Source organism: Oncorhynchus nerka, linkage group LG12, assembly GCF_034236695.1.
Source record: "Oncorhynchus nerka isolate Pitt River linkage group LG12, Oner_Uvic_2.0, whole genome shotgun sequence".
In the NCBI taxonomy this organism is placed as follows: domain Eukaryota; kingdom Metazoa; phylum Chordata; class Actinopteri; order Salmoniformes; family Salmonidae; genus Oncorhynchus; species Oncorhynchus nerka.
In genome coordinates, this window is record NC_088407.1 from 90,773,274 (window position 1) to 90,799,248 (window position 25,975).

The 25,975-nt window shown below is 44.8% G+C and overlaps 1 protein-coding gene across 2 annotated transcripts; it reads right to left on the bottom strand.

Annotated features, from left to right (window-relative positions):
* On the bottom strand, positions 1 to 24,817 carry LOC115123145 (pantothenate kinase 3-like). 2 transcript variants are annotated; one of them, XM_065025971.1, is made up of 8 exons: positions 24,193 to 24,797; positions 23,484 to 23,630; positions 18,459 to 18,664; positions 15,050 to 15,300; positions 10,717 to 10,893; positions 8,973 to 9,096; positions 7,380 to 7,505; positions 1 to 2,177 (listed from the first exon to the last, which is right to left on the bottom strand). In XM_065025971.1, exons 1-8 carry the CDS (start codon positions 24,434 to 24,436, stop codon positions 2,127 to 2,129), a joined length of 1,326 nt encoding a protein of 441 aa, XP_064882043.1. In that variant the 5' UTR covers positions 24,437 to 24,797; the 3' UTR covers positions 1 to 2,126. The 2 variants fall into 2 exon arrangements, with proteins under 2 accessions (XP_064882043.1, XP_064882044.1); XM_065025972.1 differs by lacking the exons at positions 1 to 2,177; positions 7,380 to 7,505; positions 8,973 to 9,096 and adding an exon at positions 9,662 to 9,722 and having other exon boundaries at positions 24,193 to 24,817.
* Between the last annotated feature and the right edge of the window lie 1,158 nt (positions 24,818 to 25,975).

Here is a 25,975-nt window from a genome sequence, read left to right on the forward strand (position 1 = left end):
CTCAGAAAATGATTTTATTCAAATAATTTATATGACACAACATTTATTACAAATATTTAGTAATAATTAATAAAAATAAAAGTATATTGATGATATATATAGTGATATATATATATCACCAACAGAGAGAGAACTTGGTGTATGGAGTCAAAGACAGGTCTGAATTTTAAAAAAAAAGCATGTCTTCATACGATTGTCTGTATTTCTACCTTTCCTAGACTACAACATACCAGGCACTTAACAGAATGTATTTAGCTGAACGTGAAGCACTAGTATATATATATATATACAGCTGATTTGACGAGGCTGAACACAACCAACTTGTGTACGTTACTTGCCTTTGGGATAGGACTAAAGCATGTATATGATTACAGGCTGGTGGCGGTGGTGTAATGGTGTGGATAATGTTTTCCTGCCACACGTTAGGGTCCCTTGATACCAATTAAGCAACGTTACCATGCCTCGAAGAATTCAGGGTGTTCTGGAGGCAAAGGGGAGTCCGACCCAGGACTCCCCTTTAAAACCCCTATACTGCACAAATACAGCAGATCCAGATCCCTGAAAGTGTTGTCTACTACCGTGTCTTATTTAAACTGTAATGTATTTTTAGTTATGTGTATGGACTCCAAGAAGAGTACCTGTTGGCATAGTGATCTGAATAAAAAGTAGTTAAAGTCTAATAATGACAACAGTTGAAACTAGTATGGGGGAGAAGAGACAGACAGAGAGAGAGAGAGACAGCGAGAGACAGCGAGAGAGAGAGACAGCAAGAGACAGAGAGAGACAAGAGAGAGAGACAGAGACAAGAGAGAGAGAGAGAGACAGAGACAAGAGAGAGAGAGAGAGATAGAGAGAGAGAGAGACAGACAGCAAGAGACAGAGAGAGACAAGAGACAGAGAGAGAGAGAGAGAGACAGAGACAGAGCAAGACAGAGAGGGCGAGAGACAGAGGGAGAGAGAGACAGCGAGAGACAGAGAGAGAGAGGGAGAGACAGCGAGAGACAGAGCAAGACAGAGAGAGCGAGACACAGAGCAAGACAGAGAGAGCGAGAGACAGAGCAAGACAGAGAGAGCGAGAAACAGAGAGAGAGAGAGGAGAGAGCAAGACAGAGAGAGAGACAGAGGGAGAGAGGAGAGAGAGAGACAGAGAGAGTGAGACAGAGAGAGAGAGCGAGAAACAGAGTGCGAGAGAGAGGAGAGAGAGAGACAGAGAGAGCGAGAAACAGAGGGAGAGAGAGAGGAGAGATTGTCTCAAGGCAGAATAAAGACTAAATGTTTAACTATCATGTAAAGTTGAATAAGAGTCAGATTCGTTGGTAACAGTTCATTCAAGTGAAAAACTTAACATTTATGTCCAAAACAGACCCACAAATATTCCATTTGCCATTATCAGATATCAATCAAAACCTCTTCCATCAATATGTAGCAATTACTTTGCAGCTGAGCTGAAAAACGTCACAGTAAACAATAGTAAAAGATACAACATTAATTTAATGTAACAGTAAATCAGGGCTGAGATCAATTCCATTACAATTCCTGTCAATTGAGAAAGTAAACCAAATTCCACATTTTCCTAAATGAAAAGCATTGAAGAGAATCAATCGGAACGTCAATGTACTTCCCTGTATTGGCTGGAATGAACCCTGACGCGAGTGCCAGTAGAATGCCCATTGGGCCCCAGCCATGGAGCCTTCTATGGAGGTCAACATCTAGAGCTGAGCCATCGGCTGCTGATGGCGACAGAGCAATCAAGCAATTATATTAAACATGTCAAACAGACATGTGATGATCCAGCAGTTAAGTTAAGGCAACAGTGGTGGTCGTTCCTGGTGGGATTCATATTCCTGTCAAACGTATGCAGACGGACCAGGCTACTTGTCTACTATACAGCCTACCTACCTGGCTACTTGTACAGGCTACCTACCTGGCTACTGTAAAGCCTACCTACCTGGCTACTACTTGTACAGGCAAGCACACCACACCAATAGAGTGTGGAGGATAAAAGTGTAAAAGGTCCTGCTGGACGGACGGTCTTTGGTTTAACAGTCTAAGTGCGAGTCTGGCTTTGGGTGAGAGCAGTCCTTGGGTCTTAAGTGCTAGTTTGACCTTCAGGGCCACCGTAGCAATCAGGATGGATCCAGGAGTTCCAGCAAAGCCCCGACTGATCCGAAGTAGCCCTGACGACGACGACAAAAACAATAATGTTAGTTTAGTTTACTGCAGATCTCTCACGGTGTTTTGAAATACAAACTGAGCAGATATACAGTGGTCAAGAGACGTTGTTCCGTTCCATCGCTTTACCTCGTCTCAAGGTTGGATCAAGGAAGAGCTTTACCTCGTCTCAAGGCTTGATCAAGGAAGAGCTTTACCTCGTCTCAAGGATTGATCAAGGAAGAGCTTTACCTCGTCTCAAGGCTGGATCAAGGAAGAGCTTTACCTCGTCTCAAGGTTTGATCAAGGAAGAGCTTTACTTTGTCTCAAGGTTTGATCAAGGAAGAGCTTTACTTTGTCTCAAGGTTGGATCAAGGAAGAGCTTTACTTTGTCTCAAGGTTGGATCAAGGAAGAGCGTTGGTTTGATCAAGGAAGAGCTTTACTTTGTCTCAAGGTTTGATCAAGGAAGAGCTTTACTTTGTCTCAAGGTTTGATCAAGGAAGAGCTTTACTTTGTCTCAAGGTTTGGATCAAGGAAGAGCTTTACCTCGTCTCAAGGTTTGATCAAGGAAGAGCTTTACCTCGTCTCAAGGTTTGATCAAGGAAGAGCTTTACCTCGTCTCAAGGTTTGATCAAGGAAGAGCTTTACCTCGTCTCAATCAAGGAAGAGCTTGATCAAGGTTTGAAGAGCTTTACCTCGTCTCAAGGTTTGATCAAGGAAGAGCTTTACTTTGTCTCAAGGTTTGATCAAGGAAGAGCTTTACTTTGTCTCAAGGTTTGATCAAGGAAGAGCTTTACCTCGTCTCAAGGTTTGATCAAGGAAGAGCTTTACCTCGTCTCAAGGTTTGATCAAGGAAGAGCTTTACCTCGTCTCAGAGCTTTACCTCGTCTCAAGGTTTGATCAAGGAAGAAGAGTTTGATCAAGGAAGAGCTTTACCTCGTCTCAAGGATGGGAAGAGCTTTACCTCGTCTCAAGGTTTGATCAAGGAAGAGCTTTACCTCGTCTCAAGGATCAAGGAAGAGCTTTACCTCGTCTCAATCAAGGAAGAGCTTTACCTCGTCTCAAGGTTTGATCAAGGAAGAGCTTTACCTCGTCTCAAGGTTTGATCAAGGAAGAGCTTTACCTCGTCTCAAGGTTTGATCAAGGAAGAGCTTTACCTCGTCTCAAGGTTTGATCAAGGAAGGAAGAGCTTTACCTCGTCTCAAGGATGGATCAAGGAAGAGCTTTACCTCGTCTCAAGGATTGATCAAGGAAGAACCTCGTCTCAGGATTGATCAAGGAAGAGCTTTACCTCGTCTTTACAAGGAAGAGCTTTACCTCGTCTCAAGGTTTGATCAAGGAGCTTTACCTCGTCTCAAGGTTTGATCAGGAAGAGCTTTACCTCGTCTCAAGGATGGATCAAGGAAGAGCTTTACCTCGTCTCAAGGAAGAGCTTTACCTCGTCTCAAGGTTTGATCAAGGAAGAGCTTTACCTCGTCTCAAGGATGGATCAAGGAAGAGCTTTACCTCGTCTCAAGGATGGATCAAGGAAGAGCTTTACCTCGTCTCAAGGATGGATCAAGGAAGAGCTTTACCTCGTCTCAAGGATTGATCAAGGAAGAGCTTTACCTCGTCTTACTGTGTTACTTTAGTCCCTCTTTACCCATGATCAAGCGTTTACCAGGATGGATGTATCTACAGGAAGCCCTTCTCAAAGTATGGATCACACCCTGGACTTTTGACACATTTTGTCTGTTACAGCCTTGAAAGGAAAGAGCTCTAAGGATTGAGAAGAGCTTTACCTCGTCTTACTGTGTTACTTTAGTCCCTCTTCCCATGGCGTTTACCAGTATGTATCTACAGGGCCTTCAAAGTATTCACACCCCTGGACTTTTGACACATTTTGTTGTTACAGCCTTGAATCTAATATTGAGATGTTGTGTCACTGGTCTACACATAATACCCCATAATGTCACAACGGAATTATTTTACAAATGAATAAAAAATGAAAACCTGAAATGTCTCAGTGTGTCAATACAAAGATACAGGCGTCCTTCCCAACTCAGTTGCCGGTGAGGAAGAAAACCTCTCAGGGATTTCACCATGGAGGTCAATGGTGACTTTAAAACAGTTACAGAGTTTAATGGCTGTTATAGGAGAGAACTGAGGATGGATCAACAACATTATAGTTACTCCACAATATTAACCTAAATGACAGAGTTTAATGGCTGTTATAGGAGAGAACTGAGGATGGATCAACAACATTGTAATTACTCCACAATACTAACCTAAATGACAAGAGTGAGAAGAAGGAAGCCTGTACAAAATAAAAATATTCCCTTACATCCTGTTTGCAACAAGGCACTAAAGTAATACTGCTAAAACAATTGGCAAAGAAATTAACTTTGTGTCCTGAATACAAAGCGTTATGTTTGGGGCAAATCTAAGACAACACATCACTTAGTACCACTCAATATTTTCAATCATAGTGGTTGCTGCTACGAAAAGCCAACTCCCGAGGTGCTGACCTGTTGCACCCTCTACAATCACTGATTATTATTTGAGCCTGATGGTCATCTATGAACATCTTGAAAAACAATGTACTCTTGTAAATTTCCACCAGGCACAGCCAATAGAGGACCGGCCACCCCTCAGAGCCTGGTTCCTCTCTAGGTTTCTTCCTAAATTCCTGCCTTTCAAGGGAGTTTTTTTCCAAGCCACGTGCTTCTACACCTGCATTGCTTGGTGTTTGTAGTTTTAGATTGTGTTTCTGTACAGCACTTTGTGACATCTGCAGATGTAAAAAGGGCTCTATGAATACATGTGATGGATTATGTTATGGGTATCCTTGTCATCGGCAAGGATTGGAGAGTTTTATTTAGGATAAAAAGAAATGGACTTTTTTATTTTTTTATTTTACTAGGCAAGTCAGTTAAGAACAAACTCTTATTTTCAATGACGGCCTAGGAACGAACAGTGGGTTGTTCAGGGGCAGAATGATTTGTACCTTGTCAGCTCGGGGATTCGAACTTGCAAACTTTCGGTTACTAGTCCAACGCTCTAACCACTAGGCTACCCTGCCGCCCCTAAGAGCTTAGCACAGACAAAATCCTAGAGGAAATCCTGGTTCAGTCTGTTTTCCACCAGACACTGGGAGACTAATTCACCTTTCAGCAGGACAATAACCTAAAACACAAGGCCAAATCTACACTGGAGTTGGTTACCAAGACGACATTGAATGTTCCTGAGTGGCCTAGTTACAGTTTTGACTTAAATTGGCTTGAAAATATATGGCGAGACTTGAAAATGGTTGTTTTTAAAATAATAATTTTCAAAGACTTACCCATAAAGACTCACAGCTCTTAAGAAACTTACCCATAAAGACTCACAGCTCTTAGTGACTTACCCAGAAAGACTCACAGCTCTTAGAGACTTACCCAGAAAGACTCACAGCTCTTAGAGACTTACCCAGAAAGACTCACAGCTCTTAGAGACTTACCCAGAAAGACTCACAGCTCTTAGAGACTTACCCAGAAAGACTCACAGCTCTTAGAGACTTACCCAGAAAGACTCACAGCTCTTAGAGACTTACCCAGAAAGACTCATAGACTTACACAGCTATAGTTACTGCCTAAAGATTCTACAGCTCTTGAGACTTACCCAGAATACTGACTCACAGCTTTTATTTGACATTGTTTTACAAATGTTCGACATTTTCTTCACCTTTGACAAAAGTATTTTGTGTAGAAAATGATTATTAAACCACCTTGTAACGTAACAAAATGTGGAAAAAGTCAAGAGGTGGGTGAATATCTTCCAGAAAGACTCACAGCTCTTAGAGACACTTCACCCAGAAAGACTCAATACAGCTGACTGAATACTTACCCAGGAACAGGGCTTTACTCACAGCTCTGGGCTAGGAACAGGGCTTTACCCAGACTGAAGACTCACAGCTCTGGGCTAGGAACAGGGCTTTACCCAGGTTGACTGAGTACTTACCTATAGTTACTGCCAAAGGATTTACTACAGGTTGACTGTATTGACTTACCTCGTGGGCTGAACAGGGCTTTCAGACCAGTAGACAGTCTTACCTCGTGACATTTTTTACACCTGTTCTAGGAACAGGGCTTTAATACTTTGACAAAAGTATTTTGTGTGGGCTAGAAAATGATTATTAAACAGGTTGACTGAATACAAAATGTGGAAAGGGCTCAAGAGGTTGACTGAATATCTTCTGAAGGTACTGTACAGACTGAACCAAGCAGAGACACTCCATCACCCCAGGGCTTTAATACAGGTTGACTGAATACCTTACCTCGTGGGCTAGGAACAGGGCTTTAATACAGGTTGACTGAATACCTCACCTCGTGGGCTAGGAACAGGGCTTTAATACAGGTTGACTGAATACCTCACCTCATGGGCTAGGAACAGGGCTTTAATACAGGTTGACTGAATACCTTACCTCGTGGGCTAGGAACAGGGCTTTACTACAGGTTGACTGAATACCTTACCTCGTGGGCTAGGAACAGGGCTTTAAGACAGGTTGACAGTCTTACCTCGTGTCTGAGGAACAGGGCTTTACTACAGGTTGACTGAGTACCTTACCTCGTGGGCTAGGAACAGGGCTTTCAGACCAGTAGACAGTCTTACCTCGTGTCTGAGGAACAGGGCTTTACTACAGGTTGACTGAGTACCTTACCTCGTGGGCTAGGAACAGGGCTTTACTACAGGTTGACTGAGTACCTTACCTCGTGGGCTAGGAACAGGGCTTTAAGACAGGTTGACAGTCTTACCTCGTATCTGAGGAACAGGGCTTTACTACAGGTTGACTGAGTACCTCACCTCGTGTCTGAGGAACAGGGCTTTACTACAGGTTGACTGAGTACCTCACCTCGTGTCTGAGGAACAGGGCTTTCAGACCAGTAGACAGTCTTACCTCGTGTCTGAGGAACAGGGCTTTACTACAGGTTGACTGAGTACCTCACCTCGTGTCTGAGGAACAGGGCTTTCAGACCAGTAGACAGTCTTACCTCGTGTCTGAGGAACAGGGCTTTCAGACCAGTAGACAGTCTTACCTCGTGTCTGAGGAACAGGGCTTTCAGACCAGTAGACAGTCTTACCTCGTGTCTGAGGAACAGGGCTTTCAGACCAGTAGACAGTCTTACCTCGTGTCTGAGGAACAGGGCTTTCAGACCAGTAGACAGTCTTACCTCGTGTCTGAGGAACAGGGCTTTCAGACCAGTCTTACCTCATGTCTGAGGAACAGGGCTTTCAGCTGGCCTTTAGACCAGTAGTCCATGGCGTAGGCCAGCAGCTTCATGGACAGGGTGTTCACCCTCAGGAAGTTCCCTACGAACACCACCCTCTCAATGTTCTGAACAGAAACACAAACGGGGGGGGGTCATTAGGAACACTTATTTTTCTTATCACCTCATGGTTGTAAAACGGAATGATTACAAATGGGTCATTTCAACCTGATATTCACATAAATATTTTAAGATTAAGTTAAATTTCTCAAATCAATAACAGACTTGAAAAATAAAACAAGTTTCAATGCAGACTGGCTGAAGCAGAGTCTGAAGAAGAGGCTGAAGCAGAATGGCTGAAGCAGACTGGCTGAAGCAGACTGGCTGAAGCAGAATGGCTGAAGCAGAATGGCTGAAGCAGAATGGCTGAAGCAGAATGGCTGAAGCAGAATGGCTGAAGCAGAATGGCTGAAGCAGAATGGCTGAAGCAGAATGGCTGAAGCAGAATGGCTGAAGAAGGGCTGAAGAAGAGGCTGAAGCAGACTGGCTGAAGCAGAATGGCTGAAGCAGAATGGCTGAAGAAGAATGGCTGAAGCAGAATGGCTGAAGCAGAGTCTGAAGAAGAGGCTGGAGCAGACTGGCTGAAGCAGAGGCTGAAGCAGACTGGCTGAAGCAGAGGCTGAAGCAGAGGCTGAAGCAGACTGGCTGAAGAAGAGGCTGAAGCAGACTGGCTGAAGCAGAGGCTGAAGCAGACTGGCTGAAGCAGAGGCTGAAGCAGAGGCTGAAGCAGACTGGCTGAAGCAGAGGCTGAAGCAGAGGCTGAAGCAGACTGGCTGAAGCAGAGCTCAGTGCCTTCATAGCCCTGTACAATGCTGCTTGATCCAGATTCCACAAGGCAGCATCATAAAGAGGCTGAAGGCAAAGAGAGAACATCCAGCCCCCCCTGAACATCCAGCTCTCCCCTGAACATACCTCCCCTGAACATCTAGCTCCCCCCTGAACATCCAGCGCCCCCCTGAACATCCAGCCCCCCCCTGAACATCCAGCTCTCCCTGAACATCCCCCTGAACATCCAGTTCTCCCCTGAACATCCAGCCCCCCTGAACATCCCCCTGAACATCCAGCCCCCTGAACATCCAGCCCCCTGAACATCCAGCGCCCCCTGAACATCCAGCACCCCTGAACATCCAGCCCCACCCTGAACATCCCCCTGAACATCCAGCCCCCCTGAACATCCAGCCCCCCTGAACATCCTCCCTGAACATCCAGCCCCCCTGAACATCCCCCTGAACATCCAGCCCCCTGAACATCCAGCCCCCCTGAACACATCTCTGTGTGATGTTTATCTGTCTCCATTGTCTTTCCATCGTCTTCAAAGCAGTGTGCACTATACCGCCACAACATGCGAACAGCGCCTGAAACGGCAGCCTGTTTCCTGCCTGAAACGGCAGCCTGTTTCCTGCCTGAAACGGCAGCCTGTTTCCTATGTTTATTACCACTATATTTATTCACAATTTCAAATTGTACAAATACACTACTATTGACCAGGGCCCTGGTGATGCACTATATAGGGAATAGGGTGCATTGTGAAGTACCTCGTTGAGCGCAACCATCCTGGTGATGGAGCCGATGTTGTTGGTGATGGAGACCAGGGTGGCTCTGGCTAGATCCTCTTTAGAGATGGACTCCCGCTTCTCTTTACACACCATGTTCCCAAAACTACAAGACAGAAATACATCATGTTCCCAAAACTACAAGGCAGAAATACATCATGTTCCCAAAACTACATCATGTTCTCAAAACTACAAGACGGAAATAAATCATGTTCCCAAAACTACATCATGTTCCTAAAACTACAAGGCAGAAATACATCATGTTCCTAAAAATACAAGACAGAAATACACCATGTTCCCAAAACTACAAGACAGAAATACATAATGTTCCCAAAACTACAAGGCAGAAATACATCATGTTCCTAAAACTACAAGACAGAAATACACCATGTTCCCAAAACTACAAGACAGAAATACACCATGTTCCCAAAACTACAAGACAGAAATACACCATGTTCCTAAAACTACAAGGCAGAAATACATCATGTTCCCAAAACTACATCATGTTCCCAAAACTACAAGACGGAAATACATCATGTTCCCAAAACTACAAGGCAGAAATACATCATGTTCCCAAAACAACATCATGTTCCCAAAACTACAAGGCAGAAATACATCATGTTCCCAAAACAACATCATGTTCCCAAAACTACATCATGTTCCCAAAACTACAAGGCAGAAATACATCATGTTCCCAAAACTACAAGACAGAAATACACCATGTTCCCAAAACTACAAGACAGAAATACATCATGTTCCCAAAACTACAAGACAGAAATACACCATGTTCCTAAAACTACAAGGCAGAAATACATCATGTTCCCAAAACTACATCATGTTCCCAAAACTACAAGACGGAAATACATCATGTTCCCAAAACTACAAGGCAGAAATACATCATGTTCCCAAAACAACATCATGTTCCCAAAACTACAAGGCAGAAATACATCATGTTCCCAAAACAACATCATGTTCCCAAAACTACATCATGTTCCCAAAACTACAAGGCAGAAATACATCATGTTCCCAAAACTATAAGACAGAAATACATCATGTTCCTAAAACTACAAGGCAGAAATACATCATGTTCCCAAAACAACATCATGTTCCCAAAACTACATCATGTTCCCAAAACTACAAGACGGAAATACATCATGTTCCCAAAACTACAAGGCAGAAATACATCATGTTCCCAAAACAACATCATGTTCCCAAAACTACAAGGCAGAAATACATCATGTTCCCAAAACTACATCATGTTCCCAAAACTACAAGGCAGAAATACATCATGTTCCCAAAACTATAAGACAGAAATACATCATGTTCCTAAAACTACAAGGCAGAAATACATCATGTTCCCAAAACAACATCATGTTCCTAAAACTACAAGGCAGAAATACATCATGTTCCCAAAACTATAAGACAGAAATACATCATGTTCCTAAAACTACAAGGCAGAAATACATCATGTTCCCAAAACTACATCATGTTCCTAAAACTACAAGGCAGAAATACATGATGTCCAGAACAACTTACAAGAGCAATTAGGTTTAAGTGCCTTGCTCAACGGCACAGACAGATTCTTCAGTTAGTCGGCTCAGAGAGTCGAACCAGCGACCTTTCCATGACTGACCAAACGTTCTTAAAACACTAGGCTACCTGTTGTAAAACATTTTGCTACGATGTGCACTAATGAATACACCCCGGGTACTGCTAACGGTTTTACCTGGAGGCCACAGCCCAGCCGGGGAGGCCGAAGCGCTCGTAGTCCCCTCCGTAGATGTCCCGTACTAGCTTATCCACGTGAGTGCTCTCCCCCTGCGACGCCATCTCCAGAGCCTCCTCAAAGCTGGAGCAGCCAGTCAGTAAACAGCACAGCCCCAGGAATGTCCCTCCACCCAGACTGCATGGGGAAACACAGAACACGGTTATAACCTGTAGTAACCTACCACCATATTCTTAGAAATCACTCCAAAATGTTCCAGGCTCCCCCTTCCTAGGCTCCAAGGGGGGCGTTTCCCCTAGGTGCAGATCTAGGATCAGCTTCCCCTCTCCCAATCCTAAACCTTAACGAAAGGTGGTGGAAATTCAACATCTGTCCTGAGATCAGAATCTAAAGGAAACCACTCCGTGTCCCCTCCTGCCTCTAGCCATGCAGCACACAGGACCAGTATGACAGACAGGGCCCGAGCAGTCATGTGCCAGACCGGAAAACTACCAAGGACAACAAACAGAGGCAAGGGGAGCTCCCATAGCCCGGCTACCAGTCTGGTTGAGCTCCCATAGCCCGGCTACCAGTCTGGTTGAGCAACCATAGCCCGGCTACCAGTCTGGTTGAGCAACCATAGCCCGGCTACCAGTCTGGTTGAGCAACCATAGCCCGGCTACCAGTCTGGTTGAGCAACCATAGCCCGGCTACCAGTCTGGTTGAGCAACCATAGCCCGGCTACCAGTCTGGTTGAGCAACCATAGCCCGGCTACCAGTCTGGTTGAGCAACCATAGCCCGGCTACCAGTCTGGTTGAGCAACCATAGCCCGGCTACCAGTCTGGTTGAGCAACCATAGCCCGGCTACCAGTCTGGTTGAGCAACCATAGCCCGGCTACCAAGTCTGGTTGAGCAACCATAGCCCGGCTACCAGTCTGGTTGAGCAACCATAGCCCGGCTACCAGTCTGGTTGAGCAACCATAGCCCGGCTACCAGTCTGGTTGAGCAACCATAGCCCGGCTACCAGTCTGGTTGAGCAACCATAGCCCGGCTACCAGTCTGGTTGAGCAACCATAGCCCGGCTACCAGTCTGGTTGAGCAACCATAGCCCGGCTACCAGTCTGGTCTAGCTAGAATTCCATTCCTTATCAGAACACAAGGAGTGGAATGTAAGCACAAAAACAGGTTCTGGATTTCAGGCTAGGACAACCATCAGTCAGTGGAGGAAAAGCTAGCAGATAATCAGAGATCCTATTAAATTACTAGAGAGGTTATATGTCATAAAACCCTCAAAGTTCAAAAACAGGGCCAAATGGCAGCCATCTTGGTAATGGAGAAATACAAAACGAGTCAATTGGAATGAATGGCAGTAGAGGTATACGTGATGCATTCCCTGTTTTTACTAATGCAGGAAAACAAAAGTAAAGCATGTGATGTATCAGAAATGTTGCAAAGGAAATAATGGTCACCCACAAATATTGTTGTATAATTATAAAAATAGTTTATATGGGTTATATACCAATTTTCTGTATAAATAAGCTCTAAAATATATGCAGGAAATCACGGACTACAAAAAGAAATCCAGACACGTCACGGACACCGACGTCACGCTTCCAGACAAACTAAACACCTTCTTTGCCCACTTTGAGGATAATTCAATGCCAACGTCGCGGCCCGCTAACAAGTACTGCACCCCCCCCCCCCCCTTCCTTCTCAGTGGCTGACGTGAGTAAAACATTTAAACGTGTTAACCCTCGCAAGGCTGCTGGCCCAGATGGCATCCCTAGCCATGTCCTCAAAGCATGCGCAGACCAGCTGGCCGGTGTGTTTACAGATATATTCAATCTCTCTCCCTATCCCAGTCTGCTGCTCCCACATGCCTCAAGATGTCAACCATTGTTACTGTACCCAAGAAGGCAAAGATAACTGAACTAAATGACTATCACTTAGTAGCACTTACTTCTGTCATCATGAAGTGCTTTGAGAGACTAGTCAAGGATCATATCACCTCCACCTTACCTATTACCCTAGACCCACTTCAGTTCGCATTCCGCCCCAACAGGTCCACAGACGACGCACTCGCCATCACACTGCCCTAACCCATCCGGACAAGAGGAATACCTACGTAAGAATGCTGTTCATTGACTACAGCTCAGGATTCAACACCATAGTGCCCTCCAAGCTCATCATCAAGCTGGAGGCCCTGATCATGTTTACTTTGCTAGCTACTGGTAGAAACTTGGTAAAGTAGATCTAATGTAGGTCTACCTAACGAAGTTAAATAACATCCTCTTTTCAACATTGTTTTTAATTACGATTGCTACTGACAGACACGAGGCTACATTGATTGATGTATCACGTCAAATTGGCTAGCTAATAACATATCAGTCAATATGGCTAGTTAACAAGCTATCAGTCAATATGGCTAGTTAACAAGCTATTAGCAGATCAGTCAATATGGCTAGTTAACAAGCTAATAACATATCAGTCAATGTGGCTAGTTAACAAGCTAATAACATATCAGTCAATGTGGCTAGTTAACAAGCTAATAACATATCAGTCAATGTGGCTAGTTAACAAGCTAATAACATATCAGTCAATATGGCTGGTTAACAAGCTAATAATATATCAGTCAATATGGCTGGTTAACAAGCTAATAACATATCAGTCAATGTGGCTAGTTAACAAGCTAACTTTCCGGGGATAAACTAGATGACTATAGCCATATTGACATGATATATTATTAGCTTGTTAACCAGCCATATTGACATGATATATTATTAGCTTGTTAACTAGCCATATTGACTGATCTGTTATGGTGGTCTGCTTGAAACAGGTACTACAGACTCAGTCAGGGAGAGGTTGAAAATGTCAGTGAAGACACTTGCCAGTTGGTATGCGCATTGCTTTGAGTGCACGTCCTGGTAATCCATCTGGCCTCGTGGCCTTATGAATATTAATCTGTTAAAGGTCTTGCTCACATCGGCTACGGAGAGCGTGATCACACAGTCGCCCAGAACAGCTGCTGCTCTCATGCATGCTTCAGCGCTGCTTGCCTCAAAGAGAGTACAAAAGGCATTTAGCGCATCTGGTAGGCTCGCGTCTGGGTTTCCCCTTGTAGTCCAACGAGTGTCAGAGCCGGTGTCGTAGGATTCAATCTTAGTCCTGTATTGACGCTTTGCCTGTGATGGTTTGTCTGAAAGCATAGCGGGATTTCTTATAAGCGTTCGGATTAGTGTCCCGCACCTTGAAAGCGGCAGCTCTACCCTTTAACTCGATGCGGATGTTGCCTGTAATCCATGGCTTCTGGTTGGGAAATGTACGTACGGTCAACTGTGGGGACGTCGTCGTCAATGCACGAATTAATGAAGTCGTGACTGAGGTGGTATACTCCTCAATGCCATTGGATGAATCCCGGAGGAGGCCGTAAAAATGGCAGCCAACCCCCCCCCCGCCCCCATTATAAACCAATGCCTAGTTGTCAATGGTTTTAGCGGAGCTGGGGGGGGGGGGGGTCTGCCACCTGCCCCCAGCAGCCAAATCGAACGCTGTGCATCTTATTGTGACTTTTTATTGGCAATAACCTATAGGATGTTGCCTGTAAGTGTTTGTAACACTTTTTGGTCCACGTACAGATGTTTTGTGAATGCTTAAATAGTGGTGTGAATACAATTATGCACATTGATGTTTTTGCTGTGTCGGAAACTCAGTTCAAAACGCGAAACCATTTCACAGGTTCAAGGTTCAACTTGGCCCCTTTTCAACATGTAGAGAAACTCATCTCTTGAAGAGGAAATGCTTCACTTTTATCCCCCTTCGGCCTAGGCTACATGATACAAAACAAACCAGTGAAGTGATGTCAAACAGGAAATGACATCACAGCAGGAAGTAGAACACAAATGTACGTCTATAACTTTTCTGGAGGGGGTTGAATGTGGTTAATAGACTCAGGGGGTTAATAGAATCAGGGGGTGGGGGTTAATAGACTCAGGGGGGTTAATAGACTCAGGGGGGTTAATAGACTCAGGGGGGTTAATAGACTCAGGGGGGTTAATAGTCTCAGGGGGGTTAATAGACTCAGGGGGGTTAATAGACTCAGGGGGTTTAATAGACTCAGGGGGGTTAATAGACTCAGGGGGGGGTTAATAGACTCAGGGGGGTTAATAGACTCAGGGGGGTTAATAGACTCAGGGGGAATGTGGTTAATAGACTCAGGGGGAATGTGGTTAATAGACTCAGGGGGAATGTGGTTAATAGACTCAGGGGGGGGGAATGTGGTTAATAGACTCAGGGGGGGGGTTAATAGACTCAGGTGACAGACTCGACCACCCAGTGACCGCATGCTGACCTTACCTGGTCCCAGTTACTCGTCTGTAGTTGTTCTTAGAGTAGACGGCCAGAATGCTGACGCCAGAGCCGATGTTGACCAGCAGTAGAGGGTAAGGGTTCTCCAGAGTGAAGGGTTTCTGGACACAGTGTTCAGGGTCTGTAGGGTTCTCATAGTAGTAACACTCTGAAGGATTGGACACCACTGAGTCTATGTAGAGAACGCCCCGTATCAGACAGTCCAGCTCATCTAGCTTCAGCAGCTGGAGATCAGCCATCTGAGGAGAGAGGAGAGGAGGTCAGCCATCTGAGGAGAGAGGAGAGGAGGTCAGCCATCTGAGGAGAGGAGATCAGCCATCTGAGGAGAGAGGAGAGGAGATCAGCCATCTGAGGAGAGAGGAGGTCAGCCATCTGAGGAGAGAGGAGGTCAGCCATCTGAGGAGAGAGGAGAGGTCAGCCATCTGAGGAGAGGACAGGAGATCAGCCATCTGAGGAGAGAGGAGAGGAGGTCAGCCATCTGAGGAGAGGACAGGAGATCAGCCATCTGAGGAGAGAAAAGAGGAGAGGAGATCAGCCATCTGAGGAGAGAGGAGAGGAGGTCAGCCATCTGAGGAGAGAAAAGAGGAGAGGAGATCAGCCATCTGAGGAGAGAAAAGAGGAGAGGAGATCAGCCATCTGAGGAGAGAGGAGAGGAGGTCAGCCATCTGAGGAGAGAGGAGAGGAGAGGAGGTCAGCCATCTGAGGAGAGAGGAGAGGAGGTCAGCCATCTGAGGAGAGGAGGTCAGCCATCTGAGGAGAGAGGAGAGGAGGTCAGCCATCTGAGGAGAGAGGAGAGGAAGTCAGCCATCTGAGGAGAGAGGAGAGGAGGTCAGCCATCTGAGGAGAGAGGAGAGGACAGGAGATCAGCCATCTGAGGAGAGAGGACAGGAGATCAGCCATCTGAGGAGAGAGGAGAGGAGATCAGCCATCTGAGGAGAGAGGACAGGAGATCAGCCATCTGAGGAGAGAGGACAGGAGATCAGCCATCTGAGGAGAGAGGAGAGGAGATCAGCCATCTGAGGAGAGAGGAGAGGAGATCAGCCATCTGAGGAGAGAGGACAGGAGATCAGCCATCTGAGGAGAGAGGAGAGGAGATCAGCCATCTGAGGAGAGGAGATCAGCCATCTGAGGAGAGAGGAGGAGAGGAGAGGAGAGGAGATCAGCCATCTGAGGAGAGAGGAGAGGAGATCAGCCATCTGAGGAGAGAGGAGGAGAGGAGAGGACAGGAGATCAGCCATCTGAGGAGAGAGGAGAGGAGATCAGCCATCTGAGGAGAGGAGATCAGCCATCTGAGGAGAGAGGAGGAGAGGAGAGGAGAGGAGATCAGCCATCTGAGGAGAGAGGAGAGGAGATCAGCCATCTGAGGAGAGAGGAGAGGAGATCAGCCATCTGAGGAGAGAGGAGGAGAGGAGAGGAGAGGAGATCAGCCATCTGAGGAGAGAGGAGGAGGAGAGGAAGTCAGCCATCTGAGAACAGGAAGTTATTTCCTCAATTCACCATATAACAGCATTTAAAAAATATTTTAAATTGCCTTTACTGACTATACTAAACATTAGGAACACCCTCCCCTTTTGCCCTCGGAACAGCCTCAATTCGTCAGGACATGGACTCTACAAGGTGTCTAAAGCGTTGCACAGGGATTCTGGTCCATGTCAACTCCAATGCTTCCCACAGTCGTGTCAAATTGGCTGGATGTCCTTTGGGTGCAGTTCTTGACACAAACCTGTGCGCCTGGCACCTACTACCATACCCGGTTCAAAGGCACTTAAATATTTTGTCTCGCCCGTCTACCCTCACTGGCCCACACCTGCAATCCATGTCTCAATTGTCTCAAGGTTTAAAAAGCCTACTTTAACCACCTGTCTCCTCCCCTTCATCTGCATGTCTCCTCCCCTTCATCTACACTGATTGAAGTGGATTTAACAGGTGACATCAATAAGGGATTATAACCTGGATTCACCTGGTCAGTCTGTCATGGAAAGAGCAGCTGTTCCTAATGTTTTGTGCATATATTCACTTAAAATCAATTAACATCAGGAAGAAAAACATTTACCTTTCTGATCATGTGGTGTCTTATAACAACCCCCCCCCCCCACACACACACACTTTATGGCTGTGCCTGCTAGTGACCACTCTGAGGAGCTGCCTCCAGAACAACATTCAGGATGAGAAACGCTAACCTGCTAACCTGCTAGAACAACATTCAGATGAGAAACCAACTGAGTGACCACTGCTGCCTCCAGAACAACATTTAGGATGAGAAACGCTAACCTGCTAGTGACCACTGAGGAGCTGCCTCCAGAACAACATTCAGGATGAGAAACGCTAACCTGCTAGTGACCACTGAGGAGCTGCCTCCAGAACAACATTCAGGATGAGAAACGCTAACCTGCTAGTGACCACCAAGGAGCTGCCTCCAGAACAACATTTAGGATGAGAAACGCTAACCTGCTAGTGACCACTGAGGAGCTGCCTCCAGAACAACATTCAGGATGAGAAACGCTAACCTGCTAGTGACCACTGAGGAGCTGCCTCCAGAACAACATTCAGGATGAGAAACGCTAACCTGCTAGTGACCACTGAGGAGCTGCCTCCAGAACAACATTCAGGATGAGAAACGCTAACCTGCTAGTGACCACTGAGGAGCTGCCTCCAGAACAACATTCAGGATGAGAAACGCTAACCTGCTAGTGAGGAGCTGCCTCTAGACCACTGAGGAGCTGCCTCTAGAACAACATTCAGGATGAGAAACGCTAACCTGCTAGTGACCACTGAGGAGCTGCCTCCAGAACAACATTCAGGATGAGAAACGCTAACCTGCTAGTGACCACTGAGGAGCTGCCTCCAGAACAACATTCAGGATGAGAAACGCTAACCTGCTAGTGACCACTGAGGAGCTGCCTCCAGAACAACATTCAGGATGAGAAACGCTAACCTGCTAGTGACCACTGAGGAGCTGCCTCCAGAACAACATTCAGGATGAGAAACGCTAACCTGCTAGTGACCACTGAGGAGCTGCCTCCAGAACAACATTCAGGATGAGAAACGCTAACCTGCAAGTGACCACCAAGGAGCTGCCTCCAGAACAACATTCAGGATGAGAAACGCTAACCTGCTAGTGACCACTGAGGAGCTGCCTCCAGAACAACATTCAGGATGAGAAACGCTAACCTGCAAAACATTAGGATGAGAAACAGTAACCACTAGGAGGGGATGGAAACGCTAACCTGCAAGTGACCACTGAGGAGCTGCCTCAGAACAACATTCAGTAACTAGGAGGATGGTCGCTGAGGAGCTCCAACCTATCAGGATGAGAAACAAGTGACCACCAAGGAGCTGCCTCCAGAACAACATTCTCTTTCCCGCTAAAATCTTTTCCCCGGTTGACTGTACCCACCTGGCGGAAATCGAACTCAAACTTGTAGGCACCCCCTCCGGTGGCACAGAGGGTGGTGTGGAGGCTGGAGAAGTGTTTGTTGCGTGCCATCTGTAGGAAGGCCGGCAGATCCTGGGTGGGGAAGCGGATGAAGTGGAGGTTCCCTGTGCGTCCGCATATCGTCAGGTCCTTCATCTCCAGGTGAACATCTCTGATCCCCGTCTTACCTAGCACATTCACCGTCAGAAGGAATACTCGTCTTAGTCCATATTGTGCTTCTTTTTTTCTTTTTTTTTACCCCCCCCCCCTCAGATACACACACACCCTCAGATACAGATCCCATGAGCTTAGGGTTAGGGTTAATGAATGTTACTGCACGGATATCGAGGAGGGTGCAACTGCAGACCGCAATTCAGGGCATTCCTGCATCTGGGCATTCCTGCATCTGGGCATTCCTGCATCTGGGCATTCCTGCATCTAACTACTTCTACTGGGGGGGTCCTGGGAATGACCACATGACCGAATGCCCTGAATTGCGGTCTGCAGTTGCACCCTTCTCGATAGCCGTGCAGCAACATTCATTAACCTTAAACGCCACCTTGCCGGAAAGGGGGTTTGAAAAAGTGACCTTTCTTAGACGCTAGGCTACCAGGATTTTGGTTGAGGTTTGCGTCATATTGAAATGAAATGGTAAATATAGCTTTACTGCGTTAGCTAGCTAGCTAGTTAGTAGTGCATAAGTAAACAACCTTCTCAAAGACAATAAGTTAACTAGCAAGCTAGCTATATGCCTTGCCCTTACTAGCAGGCTAGCTATATGCCTTGCCCTTACTAGCAGGCTAGCTATATGCCTTGCCCTTACTAGCAGGCTAGCTATATGCCTTGCCCTTACTAGCAGGCTAGCTATATGCCTTGCCCTTACTAGCAGGCTAGCTATATGCCTTGCCCTTACTAGCAGGCTAGCTATATGCCTTGCCCTTACTAGCAGGCTAGCTATATGCCTTGCCCTTACTAGCAGGCTAGCTATATGCCTTGCCCTTACTAGCAGGCTAGCTATATGCCTTGCCCTTGCGCTAACTAGCAAGATAGCTATATTCCTTGCCCTAACTAGCAAGATAGCTATATGCCTTGCCCTTGCGTTAACTAGCAAGATAGCTGCTATATTCCTTGTCCTTACTAGCAACAACTATTATATCTAGAAACACATCCTATTATTCAACTTTTTGATTAAGACTCATTGTTGGATCTTATCTTCTTTCAACCATGAGAGAGGGTGCAAAAGAGGAGGCAACCTTCAGACAGAGGACTCCGATCCATTACCAAACCGGGAGAGGCCCCATTGCCAAACCGGGAGAGGGTCCATTGCCAAACCGGGAGAGGGTCCATTGCCAAACCGGGAGAGGGTCCATTGCCAAACAGGGAGAGGGTCCATTGCCAAACAGGGAGAGGAACCATTACCAAACAGGGAGAGGAACCATTACCAAACAGGAAGAGGATCCAATACCAAACAGGGACAGGATCCATTACCAAACAGGGACAGGATCCAATACCAAACAGGGACAGGATCCATTACCAAACAGGGAGAGGAACCATTACCAAACAGGGACAGGATCCATTACCAAACAGGGAGAGGAACCATTACCAAACAGGGACAGGATCCATTACCAAACAGGGACAGGATCCATTACCAAACAGGGACAGGATCCATTACCAAACAGGGACAGGATCCATTACCAAACAGGGACAGGATCCATTACCAAACAGGGACAGGATCCATTACCAAACAGGGACAGGATCCATTACCAAACAGGGACAGGATCCATTACCAAACAGGGACAGGATCCATTACCAAACAGGGACAGGATCCATTACCAAACAGGGAGAGGAACCATTACCAAACAGGGACAGGATCCATTACCAAACAGGGACAGGATCCATTACCAAACAGGGATTCATGGCAGCCTCTCACTCAGCACCACCTTGTCGTCAGTGAACACTCATCCCCAGTCTAAGTACTATACATGGAACACCTGTGTCTTCTGGAGAGTTACGGTACATTCTATAGTTATGCTCTACTACAAACCTATGGAGAATCCTAAAACACTTACATCAAAGATATAATGTTGCCACCTATAACATTTGATAATAGGTCGCTGTTTTTTAAAATTAGGTTTGATTATGTTCAAATGACAGTTCAATCTTTTTTAAAAACACATTTTCACTTAAGTCATTATGGGATATTGTGTGTAGATAAAAAAATAAATAATTTTTAATCCATTTTGAATTCAGGTTGTAACAACAAAATGTGGATAAAATTCAAGGGGTGTGAAGCCTTTCTGAGCTGTATAGAGAGCCTGCGTAAAGTATTCAGACCCCTTGACTTTTCCCCACATTTGGCTACTTTCACAGTCTTATTCTAAAATGGATGACATTTCGGTCTCATAGCAAAGGGTCTGAATACTTACGTAAAATAAGGTATTGTTTTTTTTAAATATTTTTAATACATTTGCACATATTTCTAAAAACCTGTTTTCAACTGTCATTATGGGGTATTGTGTGAAGATGAGGATGTTTTATTTATTTAATTTTTAAAATATATTTTCGAATGGATATGACTTAAAAACATTTTTTTTTTAACATTTCCATATTGATAAGTACCACCCCCCCTAAATAAAAGTAGCCTATGCCTAAAGGGCAGAATCAGGATTACTTGCATCAATCCAGTGGCCATTTTGTTTTGAAACCTCCATCACAAAAGTGCACTACAAAACTGCTACCCAAACACAGTCTGGCTGCAGGGTACCATTTCTCAAATGGTACCCTGATGTGGTTTAAGCACTGTTGTGGACTTAGAAAATTAACTAAATTGGATGTTCTATGAAAAAAAAAAAAAGAGAGTGGTTTTGAGAGCAAAAACCTGGAAAAAACAACAACAAAAAAAAAAAGGGTGAAATCAGTCTGTTTTTTTTTGCCTTGTTATTGTTTTGGTATCAAGTATTGTTTAAAACAAGTTATTCTGCCCTCTAGAGGACTTTGCAGAAAATACGGCACTTTGAAAATCAGCAATAAATACAGATTTATAACAGTCTCTTTTCTTTTTCAGTAAATCTATCAAAATCAGCATTAGAACACAAGGGCAGCTAATTTAAAAAGATGGCCAGTCATTATCAGCCTGCTTCTGTATGGAATGCAGGTGCATTATGGGACATGGGCATTATTGATTAACTTAGGTGTGACCAAATCATGTGCTGGTGCCACCAAGTGAAATAGTTAGTAGGGCCAGTGCCACCAGGGGAAACAGTGTAGAACCCTGCAGGTATGGTTCCAGCCCTACATAGAACATCAGCTCTTACCCAGGTAATGGAATACAGTGCAGGGCCACTGGAGAATGTGACAACACTGGTTACCGGTACTACTTGACAGACAGCATTTTGTGATTATTATTTTTGACCCTGCTGGTCATCTATAAACGTTTGAACATCTTGAAGAACGATCTGTCCTTAATGACTATGTCCTCTTATAATCTCCACCCGGCACAGCCAGAAGAGGACTCGCTCTCATTATGGGGTACGTACCAGTTGGATAGGTACATATGCTTTGTTACTGGATTTAGTGAATCTTCTAGACGGTCTGACTGTCAGCCTTCTAGACGGACTGACTGTCAGCCTTCTAGACGGACTGACTGTCAGCCTTCTAGACGGACTGACTGTCAGCCTTCTAGACGGACTGACTGTCAGCCTTCTAGACGGACTGACTGTCAGCCTTCTAGACGGACTGACTGTCAGCCTTCTAGACGGACTGACTGTCAGCCTTCTAGACGGACTGACTGTCAGCCTTCTAGACGGACTGACTGTCAGCCTTCTAGATGGACTGTCTGTCAGCCTGATAATGTAAACCTCATCTATAGGAACTTTTCTCTAGAGGTGTTTTAACATTCTGTAGGCTATACCTGTTCCCTGTGAACACCTGTAATGGACAATCAATACAATTGAAAATGACATGGCATGTGAGGTCTTACCGTAGGCTGTGTTAGGTCTATAGTCTGGGCCAGGTGAGGTCTTACCGTAGGCTGTGTTAGGTCTATAGTCTGGGCCAGGTGAGGTCTTACCGTAGGCTGTGTTAGGTCTATAGTCTGGGCCAGGTGAGGTCTTACCATAGGCTGTGTTAGGTCTATAGTCTGGGCCAGGTGAGGTCTTACCGTAGGCTGTGTTAGGTCTATAGTCTGGGCCAGGTGAGGTCTTACCATAGGTAAGCTGGGACCAGGAGACTGAAAAATAGCTTCTATCTCAAGGCCATCAGACTGTTAAAACAGCCACCACTTGCACAGAGAGGCTGCTGCCTACATACTGACTTAAAATCATTGGCCACTTTAATAAATGGATCACTAGTCACTTTAATAATGTTCATATATCTTGCATTACCCATCCAATATGGATATACTGTATACTCTTATACCATATATTGCATCTTGCTTATGCCAGTCAGTCATTGCTCATCCATATATTTACATATTATTATTCCATCCCTTTACTTAGATTTGTGTGTATTAGGTAGTCGTTGTGGAATTGTTAGATATTGCTGCACTGTCGGGAACTAGAAGCACAAGTCGAGAGATCGAAAAACAGCTTCTATCTCAAGGCCATCAGACTGCTCAACAGCCATCACTAGCACAGAAAGGCTGCTGCCAACACACTGAGACCTAATCACTGGACACTTTAATAAATGGATCACTAGTCACTTTAAACAATGCCACCTTAAATAATGTTTACATATCTTACATTACTCATATCATGTGTATATACTGTATTTTATACCTTCTACTGCACCTTGCCTATGCCGCTCGGCCATCGCTCATCCGTATACTCATATGCACATCTTCTCATTTACCCCTTTAGATTTGTGTGTATTAGGTAGTTGTTGGGGTAATTGTTAGATTACTTGTTAGATATTACTGCATTGTCGGAACTAGAAGCACAAGCATTTTGCTACACTCACATCTACTAACCATGTGTATATGTGACTAATAAAATGTGATTTGATTCTTACCGTAGGCTATGTTCGAGGTCAGGTAGCGCCGGATGCTCTTCAGGTTCTCTACCTCCTCCTGCTCCTCCTCGGCTGTGATATCTTTGGGCTCAAAGTAGACCAGCTTCACCAGGGTGCCACCGATGTCCATCCCAAACCAAGGGAAGGCTGTACAGACACACAGAGGCCAAACAGAAAGAGGACGAGGAAACAAATCTTTGTTAATCAATATGTCAGCAACAGTACATACAAATAGAGCTGCTGCATAGAGACAGGTCAGGAAGTGAATTAGGAGGGAGGGTGAACAGCAAATCAAAATGTCAACAACACACTACACAATGAGTTATCATTGACAGCACTGGGGTTACTGCGCAATCCCAACTCATCTGTAAAGTTTGGCATCAAATAACACTACAATATATACATTAAAAATGTGTCAACTGTTTCTTTAAAAAATATCGGGCAATCGTGACACAAAAGCTTGTTGAACGATTTTCTTCAAATACAACGCTAATAAATATGAGAATAACAGTAGACCGCTGTGTAAACACGGTGCTCCTCCAAGGCAGTGTGCACTGAGACGCCATCTTGTCTGTCTGCTGGAGAAACATACAGTCACATTGTAGAACTGGAAATGACAGGGTCGCATCTATTATCTATTGTGCTGCCGTTAGACTAACATTAACAAAACAGGTTAAAACATTAAATATCATTTACTGGTTCGACATACGTGGCCTGATTTTTCCCAGGGAGTCAATCTTTTGCCTCGACGAATAGTTGGATGTAGATGTGCGTCGTTCGTCGGTAGTGGCACAACCCCCGGTCGTGGTCGTCTCCGTGTTGTTACCGTCTAATATAAAAATATTCGACTCGTCACTCCTTGAACACGACTGTTTCGGTGGAGCAGGCGCCGTTTCTTCGTTTTCCCTGGTCTCCGGTTCATTCTCGCCGTGGTGGCCATTCCGTTTTTCCATTGAATACAATTGAAGAATGACGTCTTGATATACAATTAGTATTAAATTCTGCGTTCCGACTGAGATAATATCTCAAGCTGACAAGATAGCTAAATGAAAATGGATCCGTTTTAGCTATAATTTAGTTTGTTTTTTTTGATGTCATTTCGTTTTCACAACAAGATGATGCTGAAGAGTGACAGGAGCTCTGAGCCAATTCCTTCTAACCTAAACGTCCCTTCAACAACATGTTCCAGTCGGTTAAAGGGATCAAATTAACGTCAAAAAGTATAATTTTTTTTTTGTTGTTGTTGCATTTAATCTAACTCTAAACCATTTTCATAACATTAACCTAATTATCCTGTTACGATAATTCTAAAAGTTAAAATGTGACATTTTATTTTTTTGTTTTTACAAAAGCTGGATCCCTTCTAGCCATGACCGTTCTAGTCATGTCATTGGACAATATTGGTTCCGCGTTCAATAGAAGGTGGGGAGTACAGCACCAAGAGTGTTTACATTTAGGTCATTTAGCACAGTGGTTTACCAACCGTTTTCAGTTAATGTACCACCAAACTGAATTTTGCTTTCCCCTCATGTGCATTTTACCAAAGGGCTATGGTCTCATCAAGTACCCCCTATAGATAGGCCAAGTACCCCCAGGAGTCCTAGGAACCACTGATTTAGCAGACACTCTTATGCAGAGCAACTTACAGGAGCAATTAGGGTTAAGTACCTTGCTCAAGGGCACAGAGACATTTTACACCTAGTCAGCTCGGGGATTCGAACCAGCAACCTTTCAGTTATTGGCCCAACCACTAGGTTACCTGCAACCCTCGTAAAGATACATTTACAATGTACATTTATTTTCACAACCTCTTGAGAGAAAATTGGTGAATTTCTCACTGTTTAGACATAATTTATAGAATAGATAATGAAACTCCCATATCTATTGGGTGAAATGACACAGTGTGACATCCCAGCAGAAAGATTTCAGACCTGTTGCCACAAGAAAAGGCATTGAAGAACGAACACTATTGTAAATACAATGCATATTTATTTATTTTCCCTTTTGCAGTTTAACTATTTGCACATCGTTACAACACTGTATATGACATTTGAAATCTCTCTATTCCTTTGGAACTTTTGTGAGTGTAATGTTTACTGTTCATTTCACTTGTTCTGGCAATGTCACCATATGTTTTGGCACTTCTTTTATTTAACTAGGCAAGTAGGTCAAGAACTAATTCTTATTTACAACGATAGCCTAGGAACAGTGGGTTAACTGCCTTGTTCAGGGGCAAAATAAGAGATTTTTACCTTGTCAGCTCAGGGATTCGATCTAGAAACCTTTTGGTTACTGGCCCAATGCTCTAACCACTAGGCTACCTGCCACCCCACAATAAAGCCCTTTGAATTGAATTAGTCATGAGTGAGCAGCAGAATTGTATTGATTGTCCATTACAGGTGTTCACAGGGAACATGTATAGCCTACAGAATGTTAAAACACCTCTGGAGAAAAGTTCCTATAGATGAGGTTTACATTATCAGGCTGACAGT